Raw genomic sequence first — 15,662 nt, 5'->3', positions numbered from 1 at the left:
GATCAGTTAAAATTATTTGTCAAAATATGAAGTGAACAGTTGCATGAACTGTGTACATGCAGTATATACATTCATGCGTTTTTAAAAAGCAAGTTACAAATGACACACGCTGTGGCAGGTTTTGTGAAGTGTTTATGTCCATTTTTTAGATGTGTATATGTGTTGCATATATTTTTTTAAGATTTATTTATTTGAGAGAGAGAGAAACAGTGTGTGGGGGGATGGGCAGAGGGAGAGGGAGAAGCAGACTCCTCCCTGAGCACAGAGCCCCACTCGGGGCTCAACCTCACAACCCCGAGATCACGACCTGAGCCGAAACCAAGAGTCCCACGCTCCACCGACTGAGCCACCCAGGCGCCCCTGTGTTACATATTTTATGTAATTTGTTTATCTACATATGTCGTGGACATGGGCAAAGATTAGAAGGAGCCACTAGAAAGATGATTCTTCTTAGATACTGCTATTTTAGGCCATTTTTACTTTCTATAATTGAGCTTTTTTCTGTTCTCTTTGCATTCTGAATCCGGTAGAATTACTTTGTTACATAGAAAAATTCTGTAAATATTAATAGAAAGCATTATTAGCCAGTTGTGTAGAACTTTTCATACACTTAACAGAAACAGGGAAACACCTGGCAATTAATTCATGAAAATGAACCTTTTTAATCTAACATAATAATTGGTCCGAAGCTTGGTGCCGAAGTGCCACCTGGTGAGACGACTCACATGCTGCCCTGAACGAGCCCATGTGGACACGCGCCCTCATGCTCTTCCTCACGTGGCACGTGGACGGGCTGGACCCTGAGTGCATGAGGGGGATGGGCCACATGTCCTCTCTGAGCTGGGTTTTCCCAGCTATATTTAAATAAGAAGAGCCTCTGTGTTGAACTGAGACCTCTCCCACGTTCAGCCAGGTGTTCTCTGGATGTGTGAAGGTTAAGGATTTTGGGGGGATTGGCAGGGACAGAGAAGCACAGATGACACAAGGCGGGCCCAGGGTTGGTGAGGGGACTTGAGTGACAGATGTAGAGACTCGTTGACACCCCATCTCAACTCTTGTATTTAAGTATTTCCATAATACAATCTTTATTTCGAGAGTACAGGCCACATAGCTTATCTTGTAAAAATCCCATCACACTGTGCTCAAAGGATCCTTAGGACTGAGGGTTCTCCATGGAGAGTGATCACCACTCCCATGGTGTTTGTCTCCATCACTGAGACCGGCTGAACCGTGTGAATTTCTCAGGGAGCTCAGCTTCTGTTCCAGGCAGGAATCCACCCAAAGCGAACCCCGTCCCTCCCCTCCCTGGCCGCCCTGTGCAGAGGCGGGGCGGGTCAGACCTGGGGCATCTGTCCGGCAGCAGGAGGAGGAAGGGGGGAGCCATGCTCAGTAGTCTATGTTGAAAGGATAGTCCTTGTGGTTTTTAGCTCTGAAAAACAGGAAAACAAATAAAAAATAGAGATGTTCATTCTTTTTAAAAGAAACATACTAAAAGCTACAGTCATGTACTTTCAAGCTCCCCGATGTATTAAATTAAATTAGTCTTTGGATTCACTCAGTGGCCCAGCCTCAAACAGGAAAGACTGATGAGAAGGTTTAATTTAACCTCAAACGTATATAATCAGCACCTCTTCAGGAACCAATCCCTGTCGTGAGAGGAAGTAAAGGAGACACATTTACATGGGTAAGCTGCACATTCGGAAGTTCCTGTCCAGGCCGAGGATGTCATTCATATCCTGTTCTGATAATTCGAAGTCAAACACCTGCAGCCAAAACAGACGTTCACAGCCAGTTCAGATCGGTGAACATTTCGCTGAGCACGCGTCACCTGCAAGGCACCGAGCCAGGCCCGTCGGGGACACGGCGCTGCGGATGAAACACTGCGTGTGACACCTGCAACTCCCCCAGAGCATCGGCCTCCGCACCCGCACGTGGACTGTGAGCCGCCGCCGCCGGACGCCGGCTGCCCAGGGCTGGGTGGGAACTGCACGCACCCCTCGGGAGTAAGGACATCCCAGAAGGGTTAAGAGGTGCAGCAAAGCATTTTTTCCCCACTGCTCAAAAAAACTAAAAAATGAAAAACCAAAGCCCCAAACCATTTGTGCCCCACACCCTGCCAGCCCGGAGGACACATGGGCCCCGGGACCGTTAAGTCTAACAGTATCCGTAACATGGTGTGATTTTTGTGTCCTTTCCTTCTAAAGCAGAATTCTAAGCTGCCTCCCGCCACCCTGCCCGCCCTTTTGCTCTTAACACACTCGAGGACTAGGACTCACTCCTAAAATAAGAGCTTTTCTCCCAGGAGAGCCAACCCTAGTTGCTGCTGAGGAGCTGGGAGAGAAGGTGCAGTGGCCAGGGGCCCGGCCTCTCCCCACAGGGGATCCTCCACCCCAGTCCAGCAGAAACCAGGGACTCGGTGTCCACGCAGTTCTGACTGGAGGGCGGGCTGGGGCCCCGGGGGAGGCTGGGTTCAGTTCTGGAGGGCTCAGGGCAGCTCCGGGGCCAGCGGTCCTGAGGGTTGGGGAGCAGGCTCCTGGCTGGGCGGGCACCCTGGGCGCCTCTGGCCGACTCCCTGGTTCATCACCTCTCTGTTCCCCATTTCAGCTGGTTTGCCAGCTCCTAGGCCGGTGCAGTCACCCTCTCGGGTTCCTTGTGCTGTGGCCGCGGCTTCATCCCGCCCCTCTGCCGTGTCAAAGCCACAGGGGGCCCGTTTGCTGCAGTGGTCAGACCCCCAGCTAACTAACATATGATCCCAAACCCTCCGAGTAAAAGAAGAAAAGCACTTTCCTGGATATTCTCAAGAATCCGCTTTGGGGTGACCGATTTGGGGATCACTATCACATTCCTCTGGATCTGAAATCGGAGCAAAATCTACAGAAAAAAAGTTTAATATCAGACAAGGGGAAATCCCATGGAGTTAGCTGTTTCCCGCGCAGTTTACGTTATATTGTGCAATGAAGTCCAAAAGTCAGGGGCAGCTGGAGCTTTTATTACAAGCTCTTCTGTTCCAAAATCCTTCAGGAACCAAACCGGCGTTTTCTGGACGGTTCTTCCAATGTGTGTGTAATGACTGCCACTGGCCCATGGAGAATTCAGTGAATTAATGAGAATTCACTGAGGCGCCCAACCCCCAGACGTCGGACATGAGAGCACGGAAGAGAGTGGTAAAGTCCATCCCTGTCCCATCGGGCTGGCGGGCCGAGGGACACGGCCCCAGAGCCCCCATCCGGAGTCCCGCCCACGGCGGCTCACAGCCTCAGTGGCTGGGAGCACGGCCCCGGGCTGGCGGGCCGAGGGAGCTCCGGGCAGGGGTCATCTGGGCCAGCGTGAGCGAACCCTTCCTCCATCCAGTCCCTGGCTCCCTGAGGAAGCGGGCACGCCTCCCACCCCCACCCCCTAGCCCCGGCAGCCCCTTCCTACCTGGGCTGCAGACTTGTTGTACTTCCGGGCCACCCTCTGAATCACGGGGTCATCCCGCAGGTCCACCCCCTCACTAGAGAGAGCAGGACCGGGCAGGGAGTTAGGGGGTCAAACGTGTGCTTCTTGCTTCAAAACACACCACGTAAAAGCCAAATTTGTGTTTGTCTGAGCACAGTACTTGCTCCCTGTAGGGAAGTTAAATGGTACAGGAGAGCTCATCACCCAAATCCCACCACAACCAGTGCTAACACCCCCGTGGAAACAGCCGGATGCCCTGCTTTCACGGTCATTCGGTGTGTCCTTGAGAACGAGGTGGCAACGTCGGAGGGCCTGCCCATGCTCTGGGGTGTGCCCTTCTGACACTTGCCGCAAGGCCTGGAGTGTGCCCGCGGCACTGTTCCTAAGTAGTTGTTGATGATGGCGAGTCGAGAAAAGTTCAACTCAAATACCAGCACAAGCCCAAGACTGGGGACGTGTTGGGCTCCAGTGCAGAGAATGGCCCTCTCCTCAGCGTGGGTCCCACGGGCCCTAACCTCCCCGGAGAGACATTTCTGCAGGAACATTCTTTAAGCCGCTCGTAGGTTCTGAGCACTGCTCTAGAAACAGTGCTCAGCATCTCCTGAAGGAACTAAACGGCTGATTGCCTTTGCCGTGGGCCCAGCACTCAGCTGGTTCCCCTCCCCTGGGCGACTCCCACCTCCCACTGTGGCCCCGGGACCCCACGCTCAGCTGCACACCACCACCCGGCCTTCCAGCAACTCGCTTGCTGCTACCAAGTTCAAACACCTGTGCCTGCTTCCCACGGGAGACACACAGAGAATCAGAGTCAAATGCTTCCAGCCCTCCCGGGGCCCCTGCTCTGTCCCAGGCACTGAGCCAGGGGCTGGCAGAGTCACACATCACACGCTGTCCCTGCACTCAAGCAGCTCTGACAAGTGGGAAAAGGAATTAATGACAACACAATGTGACAAGGGCTGTGGACAAAACCTGACTATGGGGAGTCCGGAGGGCTTCCTGGAGGAGGTGACGCTGAATTAAACCATATACTAGACATCAGTTAGCCAGATTTAAAAAAAAAAAGGATAACAGCAAGATTCTAGGTAAAGAGAACAGTGTGCAGAGGCACAGAGACTGGAAAGAATGTGCTCTATTCTGGGAGCCCCGTGTAGTTTAAAGTGGTTGGTGCGCACACTTCCTGCAGGAAGAAGTGAGGCAAGAAGTAGGCAGAGGCCAGACCAGTTGGGACTCCTAGGCCATGCCAAGACCTGAAGAGTTTTAAAGCAGGAAAGTGACATGATCGTATTGAGGTGCTCCCTTCGGCTACCGTGAACATGAACAGGGCAAATCTGGCCGGAGTGAAGAGGCCGCAGAATTACCCGTGAGAACTCCCAGTTAACTAAGGCAGGGATGGCGAGAACAGAGATCAAGAGACAGATCCCAGGTCCTCTGGCAGAATAATCAGTGGATGTTGCTGATGGATTGGAAAGGCCGGATTTCCAGGTGTCTGGTCCAGGGGCCGCGCGAGTCGGGGCTCGTTAGCTTAGCTGATGGAGGGAGCACACAGTTCAGGTTCTGGGGAAAGAGGACGGGTGGAGTCTCTGTTCTGGGGAGAAGGGGATGTCTGTGAACCCGCCCAACAGAGAGGCCTAGCAGAGGACCCTACGTGCCAGTCCAGAGCTCTGCAAGAGGCTGCTCCCAGCTGCTTCTGTCCCTCAAAGTGACTCTCCTCTGGCTCCCAGCACCAGCCCCCTCCCTCAGCTACAGGGTCCAGGGGGGGCTGTGAGCGCCCCCTGCAGGTGCCTGTGGTCCCTGCACGCCCTGCCCACTCCCTCCTTCCTGAGACCCTCTGCCAACTACCCAAATTCAGCCGGAGGGTGCATCTCTTTCCTGCTAGAGCCTCGACTCAGCACCACCGACGCAGCCCTACCTGGAACCACCGAGGGGCCGGTATGCGGTCACGGACACATCTCTGGACTGGCAAAAACGGATCAGATCCTTCTGGGTAAGATACGGGTGGCACTCAATCTACAAAGAGAATCCCAGCTTACCAAGAAAATTCAGACCAACCGTACATCAGGAAACAGGGCACGCATTAATGTCTCGGCTCTGTCACTGAGGAGCTACATGACCCGCGCCTGTGAAGTGACAGGCCACTGAGAATGGGCAGGAGGGACCCCTGCGTTCCCTGGACGCTCAGACAGCGCCTGCTCGGTGAGGCCCTCGCTCTGGTCCTTTACTTTCCGTTCTAGCCCGCGTCACTGACATCCTCGATGTTGTACTGATTTGCCATCGTCTGTCTCCCTCCGTGGAGGCACGGGTTTGGCCTGACTGTTGCGCTCCCAGACATCTCCCCAGCATCTAGAATAAGCTAGCCATACAGAACGTGCTCCGGCAACACTTGTGAGGAGAGCGAACGAGGCTGGGGAGTCACGGGGCACACACGCTCCAGGGGACGCCAATGGACATGAAAGAAACTGGAGCGCAGGATTCCCGTCTCCACATTCTCTAAATTCTCAGTACGATTCCAGGTTCTCAGTGGGCTGAAAACAGATGCTGGGTTAGGGTGAATGAAGAGCTACAACAGTGCCTCGTGGGCTCCAGGACAGAGCTCAGGGGCGTGCGGGGCACGGCCAGCAGCAGAAGGAAACACAAAGCCGCTGGGCTCTCTGAAAACCCTGCTGAGCCCGCGTTCCTGGGGGCTCAGAACCCTAACTAGGAAACATACCCTCCAGCCCCTCTGCACCCCACAGACGAGGCACCAACCGGCCCCTGGATTTACAGTGCTGCCCCAAACCCTGACGGGACAGGAGCTATGATGCACATGAACAGATTCTAGGCGCGCAAGGTTGTAAAGCAGGGAAACTAAGCTGTGCCTCACGTGGGGACAGCAGCTAGAAGAGCTTCCAGAGGCAGAGGCTGTTCTGCTTCCTGCTCTGGGTGCTGACCACTCGGGCACCTCACCTGCGGAGACTCACCAAGCGACACCCTTTCCCGCATCCATGTGGTACTTCAGCTAGGAAGGTTTTTTAATAAAAAATGGAACATGATGCTCTATTCTTAATGTCCCCAAACCGGAAACTACCCAAGTCCCCATCAGCGCTAGAATAGATAACTACCCTATGCTCTACTCATGTAATGGAATACCATGCAGAGATCAGAACGAGGGACAATCATACACGAACACGGAAGCATCTAACAAATACAAGGTTGAAAGAAGCCAGATACAAACGAGCACATAATGTGTCACGTTACCTACATAAAGTTCAAAGCTACTCTGTGCTTTAGTAATCGGCATAGAGGCTGCCCTTTGTCAGGGGCTGGTCCATAGAAAAGAGTGTGGTGGGGCTCCCAGGTGCTGGCCACACTGTTTCTAGACCTGGATGCAGAGCACAGCTAGGCTCCTTTTAGGAGAGTCTATCAAGCTCTACTGTCATGTGTGTGCACTTTGTAAATGTACATGACACTTGAGCAAACGTCTAGGTAAAATAAAGTGCTACAAAAATGCCCTTTCCTCACGAGCCAGCTCTCTGCACAGAAGTCCTGGGAGTGTCTGTGAACGTGGTGGTCTTTCAGCTGCCCACCCTGTGAGGCTGGAGAGAGGGGAGGGGGCCCTGGTGCTTTCCCAGGAAGCCCGCACCGCTGTGAGCACCACTGTTAGTGAGGGAGGAGGGCGTGCCGGGACCCTTCACCGCTTCTGCACAGAGAAAACCCAGCTCAGCCCCCGCCCTGCCTTCCGAGGGCACCACCTGTCCGGACAAGCCTCTGGAGCAGCTCCCCTGCCTCGGCGCCAGCTACCTGCCTAACTGCTCCCTAAGTCACCCATTTGCAGCCACAGGAGAAAAATGCCCACTGTGTGCCCCACCCCTTCTTCCGTTTCCCATTTAGCCACATGGAAGGGACAGGTGAAAAGCCAACTCCACCTGTTAAAGCCTCACCTGGTTAGTCATTGGCTTGAATCTCAAGTTGGGTTTATTCAGAAGTCTCTCAAGCTGTTCGTGGTTGAAGTTTGACACCCCGATGGCTTTCACCAGCCCCGTAACCACCAGGTCCTCCATGGCCTAAAGAGAACAAAGAGTAGTTCTGCTCCGCTGATAATCCACGCCCCTCACTCCTCTGCACACTGCAGGAACCAGCTGCATCCAGGATCCCTAAATAGTCCCCGGACGCCCCCCAGGCATTCTGCCCCCAGGGCCTAATCCACTTCCACCTCTCCCTGGCTGGGCGAGCTTGGGTGCATTTATAAGATCGCACTAAACCTCAGTGTCCTCACCTGCTAGCCTGGACAAGCTTGTCCATGTCACAGGATTGTTTTAAAGATTCCATCAAATAATGCAGGCACAGCATTTAGCTCTGGGCTGGAAAGTGGTAAACGCTCAACATTGTAGCTGTTATTATTCCTCTTACTCTGAAAACCTGTTGATACGGTGTTGGGGCAAGGACATCCACTGCTGTTTGCTCACCCCTCTTTCTACCTAGATTATATGCTCCCTAAGCACAGGGAGGGGCCGTCAGTCTCCGGCTGGCCCCAAGCCGCGCATGCGTCAGCAGGAGTCCACAGTGGCCACGGGCGGGCGACCAGTGAGCGCACAACAGCTGCAGGCTGGACAGCTGTACCCCCGGGCACCACCCAGAACCCCGCTCCTGTGCACAGACGGCCCAGAGTTTAACCCACGGCTTCCCGAGAGGCCATGCGGTGGGTCAGAAAGGGCTGGGGCCGCTGGCCCCCGGCCTCACAGCCCAGAGCGCTCAGCCAGTCTGTTCCACTGAGTCCCCTGTTTAAGAGGAATGGGGGGAAAGGGTGGCCTGGCTAGAGCTCCTCCCCGTCTGTGCACCCCCTCGTTCTGCTGGTACTCCGAGGCCAGCTCCCACGACTCTCCCTGACTCAGCGTGACCTCACCTGCTTCCCACGCCTTACCCCTGCCCTCCTCTACCCCGCATCGGTGCGCAAGATTACACGCGCCACGTGGCCCGGGGCAGCGGGACCCCCGGCCCCCTTCCATACCAGGGCGCCACGTCGGCCCAGGGCAGCGGGACCCCCGGCCCCCTTCCATACCAGGGCGCCACGTCGGCCCAGGGCAGCAGGACCCCTGGCCCCCTTCCATACCAGGGCGCCACGTCGGCCCGGGGCAGCGGGACCCCCGGCCCCCTTCCATACCAGGGCGCCACATCGGCCCAGGGCAGTGGGACCCCCCGGCCCCCTTCCACACCAGGACAGTTGGCACCCCTCGCCCCAACTCCCATGCTCGCTGCTTTGCTCGAGGCCTCTTCCTCCCCTCGTGTCTGGACTCCAGCAACAGGCTGTAACCCTCACCACCCTCCAGCTTCCCCCCGCGCCCCCCAGACCTGGCCGTGCTGCCCGGCATCGCTCCCACGAGCCCTTACAGTCGAGCCCTCGGCAGCTACAGACCAGCAGTGGTCATTACCACCACGTAATGGAAAAATGGGATTATTAAATTTTCTTTTTATCCTCTTCCGTATTTCTGTAATGACCGCGTGATGTTTTCTAATCAAAAAACAAGTCCACACTGAGCCTGACAGGGAGTCTGCCTCAGTAACCCCTCAAACAAACGATTCGGAGAGCAGAACCAGCCGGGACTAAGGAAGCAGACGGCCGCCCAGGTGTCTGAGTGTCTGAGTCAGGTGTGCGTTCCCCATTCATACTGCACACCTGTGCTGGAACACAGCCAGCTCCCGGAGGCCCAGCACCCTGCCTGGAGGCCCGCCAGCCCATGGCTCACCTCCCACGTGTCCAGGAAGTCGGTGTCACTGGGTATCGCCATGCCGCTGTGGTCCAAGGGCATGTCTTCCTCCCCGGGCTGTGAGGCAGAGAAGTGAGCTGATGGGGGCCCGCAGGGGTGGGGGGGGCCTGGAGCCCAGGCTTCTGCCGAGCTGAGGCCCACGCTCCCTGCACCACCCGACGGGCATGACCAGGAAGGAAGGTGCCGCTCACACCTGTCATACCTTGAAACCCATGGGCCAGTGTATGAGGTAGAGGTCCAAGTAATCCAGCTTCAAGGCCTTCAGACTCTTGGTGCACGCTGCTTTCACCAAGGACTTCTTATGGCTGGTGCACCACAGCTGTCGAGGGGAGGAGGGAAGCCAGGGTTAACACGTCTGCCCCTTGGCCCCACAAATCCAGTATCAGGAAGACAGACAACATCCAAGACCAGATGGCAATAAACACAACAGGGCTGCGACGTTATCCTCAGATGGTTCTGGGACTCCCTCGGGGAGGGATCTCCAAAACTGGGCTCTGCAGCCCAAGTCCTACTAAAGGGAAGTTGGAGGTACTATGAACTATTTGGTGGGGGGGCCGTCTGGTTATCTGGATCCACTGGGACCAAAAAAAAACCAAAGCCAAACCAAACCAAACCAAACCCAGCGCCTGGGAGCGGAAAGGGGAGGAGGGAAACTCAGAAGATATTCTGCATTGTCTTTCCCACTTCAGCGCCGTGGTGAAGTCCTCGGGGACGAAGGCCTCACACTCGTGCAGTTAAGTTAGGTGGGCGAGTGAACATTCACCGGTACTGACTTGGGTATTTCCCTCCCCGCCCTCTGGTAAGTAGAAAATCCGTGATTGGTTTTTCCTCTCGTTACTTCCCATCAGACTGTTTAGTATTAACTGTGACGGGAGCCAATCTGAAGGCTCCGACAAAGCAAGAGAAAACACAAAACAAGTACAAGAAAGAGGATGCAAAGATGTAAAAACATACTGTAAACACAGTGTATTGACAAAAGAGAAGAAAAACAAAAAAAAACTAAAAATACCTTGTTAACAACAGGACTCTCTAGATGGTGAATACATAAAGTGATTTTTTTTTTTAAATTATATTTCCATGACTTTTGCAAATGTCTAGAGTAATGAGCACAGCTCCCCCCCGGATCTTGGCTGGCCTCAGCAGTCCCGGCACCCACCTCCCTTCCTGGGGTAGCAGGAGAGACGTCTGTCCCTCGGCCAGGTGCGTACCTAGGCATCTCCCTTACTCGCCCTTTGCTCCAGCTTTAGAAGCAGCGACGAATTACAGAAATCATCAGAGAGTAAAACAGAAGAGCAAATGTTCTACAGAAACAGCAGTGAATTGTGCAATTATGGACATCAGACCTGGAAACTACTCAGGCGATGATCAAATCTGAGTCTCACTTTACACACAACGACACTATGACCCCGCGCCATCCAATGACTGACCCAGGCTCTCTGGGCTTGTGAGAGACAGCTTGGAATGAGGGCCCGTGGCTCCTGGCCACAGGGTGTTAACGTTTCACTTCAAAGTCAAAAGCAAAGGAGTTCTTGAACTCTGCTGTCTGGGTCTGCCCCTAACCGGCTGCACGGCTGTCCCCCTCCTCCACCGTCTCCACTGTCCACGTCCAGGCCACCCTCCTCTCCCACCCACGCTGCCCTCAGTGTCTCCTGTCTTCTGCCTCCTGCTCAAACACACGCTCCGTTCAGTGGCTGTAATCGCCTAGATAGGACACAAGTCTCACTGCTGTAGAGGATAAGCTCCCTACGTAAAAACCTTCAACTGTGCGCCTTTATCTATGGGAAAAAGAGTAAGGCCCTTAAAAGGCATGCAGGCCTCTGTGATCTGGCCCGTCCCCTGCTCCAGCCTCGTTTCTCAGGACTCCGCTGCCTACCATTTTCCAATCCAGGAACACCAAGCTTCTTCTAGGTTCCTGTACCCAAGGTGCTGTCCCACGCCTCGTGCCTCTGTGCAAGCTGTCCCCTCTGCTCGTCACCCTGTCCTGGACGCCTTCACCCACACGACTCCCAGCACGTGTACCAAGCTGCCCAAGTCTAGTCAGGTCTGGTTCCAGCTCCTAGGAGACCAGAAACCCCTCCACACACTGGGTCAGCCGTCTTGTTAACCAAGCCCCGCGTGGTCGACACCCTGCTGGCCCTGTATGTAAAGTCCTACCTTACTGACGATAAACAGGTCCTCTCGTTTCACCACACCCTCCTTGATCTTGCACTGGATCCCGGCTCCGACCTCACTCTCATTGTGGTATAAGTAAGCGCAGTCGAAGTGCCGATATCCGGCGTCGATGGCCAGTTTCACTGCCTCTGTCACTTCCCCTGGAGCCGCCTGCAGAATGAGCACGACAGAAGCAATCCACTCACATTCAGGAGACCCCACCTTTTCACTCTAAAATGTAGACTCAAACGGTGCGTAAGTGAGGAGGTCACGGAATTGGTGCAAGTATCAGTCAGCACTAAAATTAGGGAATGTCAGAGTCAGAAAGGATTTAGACACAATCCAAGTTCCAACTCCTTTCCTTATTTGGGGAAAACTCTATGGGTATTTTTAGTGCCTGCAAATAACGGAGCCAGACGCTGTGCTTCCTGAATGAACAGAGGAATAAAGAAATGGAGGAGGAATCATAATAGTAACTGAGATACTAGAAGGTGTAGACTCACCCTCTACCCAACAAGACCAGAAATCCAGGGGTAAAGGTGAACAGGTGTGTACTCACACGAAGATAATCCACCACCCTTGCAGCATCTCCCCAAACCCACAGGAACGGTATGGATTCCATCAAGACTGTGGAAGTTCAGAAACACTCACTGTGAACCGGGGCTCCTCAAGCAAGCAAAGGGATGGAAGCAGGGAAGAAGCCTGGGCAGGGCTCACAACACATCGCACCGAGCCTTCCCAAAGGGCTTCGTGGTTCACAAAGCACCTGCTCACTCGACCTTCGTGGAACCCCATGCACCGTGTGTAATGGTCTTCGCTTGACGAGCAGCACATTCAGAGGGGCTGAAAGCTAATGAAGCATTCATCTCAAGTCAGGAAATAAACCGCCAAGAAATTAGAAGGAAAGAGAAAATTTGAAAACAAGAACGAACATCCAATAAAGACATGACAGAGATCAACAAAGCTGGAGGCTAGTTCTTTGAAAAATCTGAATAAGGTGGACAAACTTCTGATGAGACTGATGGGACCCTTTTTTTTTTTTAATGATCTGAATGAAAAACAGTCATACAGATTAAACAGAGACCCAAAATCTCAGAAAATATTATCAGTAACTATAAGCTGACAATTTGGAAAGATGAAAAGAATAGGAAAAGTCCCTAGAAAAACTTACTTGAGAAGAAGTAAAAGCTGACTTGTCCTATAATTATTTTTTAAATGAAGCAATTAGTTAAACACACACACAGTTCTACAAAATTTTCAAGGACGAAATCATCCCAATTTAACATAAAATCTTTCAGAGAAGGGAAAAACAAAGAATACTCCCAATTCATCCCACTAACCCAGCATATCCCTGGAATCAAAAGCAGACAAAAATATTAAAAGGACAGTCACACATTCATCTCACTCATGAATAACAGTTGCAAAAACCCTAAGTAAAATAACAGCAAATTGGATGCAACAATATATTATGGAAAAAAACCATACCACACCCACCCTGAGTTTATCTGAGAAAGCCAAGGATAGCTTAATATTAGGAAATCCATAATAATTCGCATTAATAGACTAAAAAATAAATCATGTCAATCAATGTTGCATAAGATTCAACACCCATTCCTGATTTAAAGTCTCAGTGAACTAGGGCAAAAGGGAACTCTTTAACCTGGTAAGGAATACCCACATTTAAAACAACAATGATAACAAAAATATCAAGAACAAACACAACCCAAAAAACCTAGGGGCAGACATCATCCTAAACGTGTAAGTATCAGAAACATTCCCTTTAAGATCGGGAACAAAACAAGAATGTCCACGGTAATGGAGGCCCTAGCTATCACAATCAGCTCAGAAAAGGCAATTTGAGACTTAAGGATCAGAAAAAAGGAAATGAAAGTAGCATTATTTGAAGCTGGTATGATCATTTATGTAGAAAACCCAAATGAATCTATAGGCAAATGAAGAGAACAATAGGACATTTTAGCAACGTGGCTGGAAATGTGTTGAATATACCAAAGAAGATTGTTTTTTTCTTTTAACTAGGCTCCACAACCAACATGGGGCTTGAACTTCTGACCCTAGAGATCAAGAGTCCCACCCTCTACCGACTGAGCCAGCCAGATGCCGGAGAAGATTGTTTTTCTATGCATCAACAACGAATGAGCTGAAGACATAATTTCAGAGAAGTTTCATTTCCAGTAGTATCACAGACTGTCCAGTATCCAGGAATAATTCCAACAAATGAAGGGAAAGCTGAATATACAACCAGATGAAGAGACAGTGAGAGATGCAATCTAGGACAATTTATTAACAGAGAAATATACTATGTTTGTAGAAAGCCAGATTTAATACCATAAAGTTGTGAGTTCTCTCCAGATTGATCTATGGATTTAATGTGATTCCACAGACTCAGAATGAGCTATATTCCCCCGGCTCTTGAACCTGGGCTGTCCTTGTGTTTTCCTGCGCCCAACAGAATGCAGCGGAGATGCTGGTTCCAAGTCTAGGCTTCAGGATGCCTTGTGCATTTCCCTGGCTCCCTTGTGCTTCAGCCGTCACCAGGAGAATATCCCAGATTAGCCTGCTTGAGGCTGAGAGTTAGGTGGAGCCAGGTGGAGCAGCCCCAAAAGTCCCAACCGAGACCAGCCAAACCCCAGACATGGGAGTGAGCTGCACCAAGATCCCCAGAGCTGCCCAGCTGACTACCTGCACGCAGCAGTAATAAGCCACAATCCAGTGACTTTTTGTGCTTGGTTGTTGATAAGGCACTTCTGGGGCATTAGACAGCTGATGGTAGTAGCTCTGTGACCTTACACTACTGAAAACTACCACATAAAAACAAGACTCTGCATGATCAGGAAGGGGTGACTAAGACTGATCCAAGTCTGTGCACCTGAAGTCCAACAATAACAGAAAGGAATGTTTTGGCCTCTGAAGCAGTGTTTGCAGGTTTTCCTTGCACTGTGTGCAAGACAGGGCTCCCACACTGAGCCGCGTGCAGAAGACAGCCAGAGAAGGCGGGCAAGGAAGTCAAAGCATTTAAACCGGCTGAGCGCTTACTGAGCGGCTAGATGCGGAGAGCCACCATGAATAAAGTTACATCCTTGCTCTTTAAGAGTTGGAAAGTATTTAGAAGAAATCACTTGAATAATACTTGGTTGAGCAGGGGTTGATGATGCTAATTCCTACTCATCCGATCGCTTCTTTTATTAAACACGACGTCTAAGTAAACAGGGCAAGCAGGTGCGGAGGGCTCTCGGTGAGCGCTGGGTCTCACGTCCCGGACAGCGGTGACAAAGTCCGAGGACACGAGGGCGCACAGTGCTCCGCCCCCGGTTCGCACAGGTAAGTAAGTTCTGTCCCAAACCGCACTAGTCTTCGGGATGCAGGTTCCCTGGCTCAGGGCGCCCGCGGGCAGGTGGCCGCCGGTCCTCCCCCGACACCGGCCTGACCACCGTCTGCTCCCGCCTTTCGCCGACATTTACTGGCTAATGCTCGGGAGGGGGCAAGGGCGGTGGCGCCGGGGGGTGGGGAGGGAGGGCGGCAGATGGCCCCGCGGATCCCCTCCGCGGCTGGGGAAAGGCCCCGCCCGCCCCGGGGCGCGAGGTCCACCTCACCTGCCAGGTGCCCAGGCCTAGAGCCGGGATCCGCTGCATGCTCGGAGCAGCTAGACGGCCGCAGCTCAACTACCCCCGCGCGCCGCCGCGCCTGCTGTTCCGAAAGGCCGCAGCGCGCGCGGTGGGCGGTGCTGGGGGGAGGCGGCCCTGATTGGCTGGCGGCACCTCGGGCCAGGGGACACGCCCACATCCCTGGCGAGCCCGAAAGTCTGGCGTTGGGGAGTGGTTGTGCGCAAGCGCCGGACTCGGCGGTTTCACGGCCAACGGTCCTAGGCGCGCGGCATTGCTAGGGGCGAGGTCCCCGGCTGGTGGGCTGGTGTTCCGAGGTTCCCGGGGTCGGCAGGGCTGGGCCATCCCCAGGGCGGAGGGGAGACGACAGGTCTGGGGCCCTGTCCGCCGCTCTGGGCGCCTGGAACCGGGGGAAGCCCCTAGGACCCACCCCCATGGCGAGGGGGCTCCAAAATAGAGAGGGAAGGCCTTCCTCCTCAGCAGAGGTCCCGGGGGTCCCACAGGCTCCTAGAAGTCTGTCGGCCTCGGTTCCCCATCGATGACACACCTGGCTAAGTCCCGTAAATGCTTTCTACTCCCTGGGGTCCCTGGGAGTAGAGGGCGGCCTGGGACTGAGGACCTGGGTAATGCAGAATGTGGCAGAGCACTGGACTGCTCCTCCGGGGTCCGGTCCAAGGACCGACCCCCTTGCTGGAGCCTCAGGTGCAAGTGG

The 15,662-nt window shown here is 53.3% G+C and overlaps 1 protein-coding gene across 1 annotated transcript; it reads right to left on the bottom strand.

The window, feature by feature from the left end:
- Positions 1-1,053: 1,053 nt before the first annotated feature.
- Positions 1,054-15,062, bottom strand: AKR1E2 (aldo-keto reductase family 1 member E2). Its single transcript, XM_032425753.1, has 10 exons — positions 14,942-15,062; positions 11,334-11,501; positions 9,382-9,498; positions 9,159-9,236; positions 7,356-7,478; positions 5,348-5,445; positions 3,421-3,493; positions 2,788-2,871; positions 1,681-1,763; positions 1,054-1,429 (listed from the first exon to the last, which is right to left on the bottom strand). Exons 1-10 carry the CDS (start codon positions 14,978-14,980, stop codon positions 1,387-1,389), a joined length of 906 nt encoding a protein of 301 aa, XP_032281644.1. The 5' UTR covers positions 14,981-15,062; the 3' UTR covers positions 1,054-1,386.
- Positions 15,063-15,662: the final 600 nt, after the last annotated feature.

The sequence above is a fragment of the Phoca vitulina genome, unplaced genomic scaffold (genome assembly GCF_004348235.1).
Source record: "Phoca vitulina isolate PV1807 unplaced genomic scaffold, GSC_HSeal_1.0 scaffold33, whole genome shotgun sequence".
Lineage (NCBI taxonomy): Eukaryota > Metazoa > Chordata > Mammalia > Carnivora > Phocidae > Phoca > Phoca vitulina.
This window is presented reverse-complemented; position numbering and strand designations above follow the sequence as displayed.

Excerpts from the sequence above, each read along its gene's own strand:
- AKR1E2 (XM_032425753.1), bottom strand. The coding sequence starts at position 14,980 with ATGCAGCGGATCCCGGCTCTAGGCCTGGGCACCTGGCAG. Across the intron at positions 9,499-11,333 it reads ACCTGTTTATCGTCAGTAAG|CTGTGGTGCACCAGCCATAA; the intron begins GTAGGACTTTAC and ends TCCCCTCGACAG. Across the intron at positions 1,764-2,787 it reads GGATTCTTGAGAATATCCAG|GTGTTTGACTTCGAATTATC; the intron begins GAAAGTGCTTTT and ends TTTTGGCTGCAG.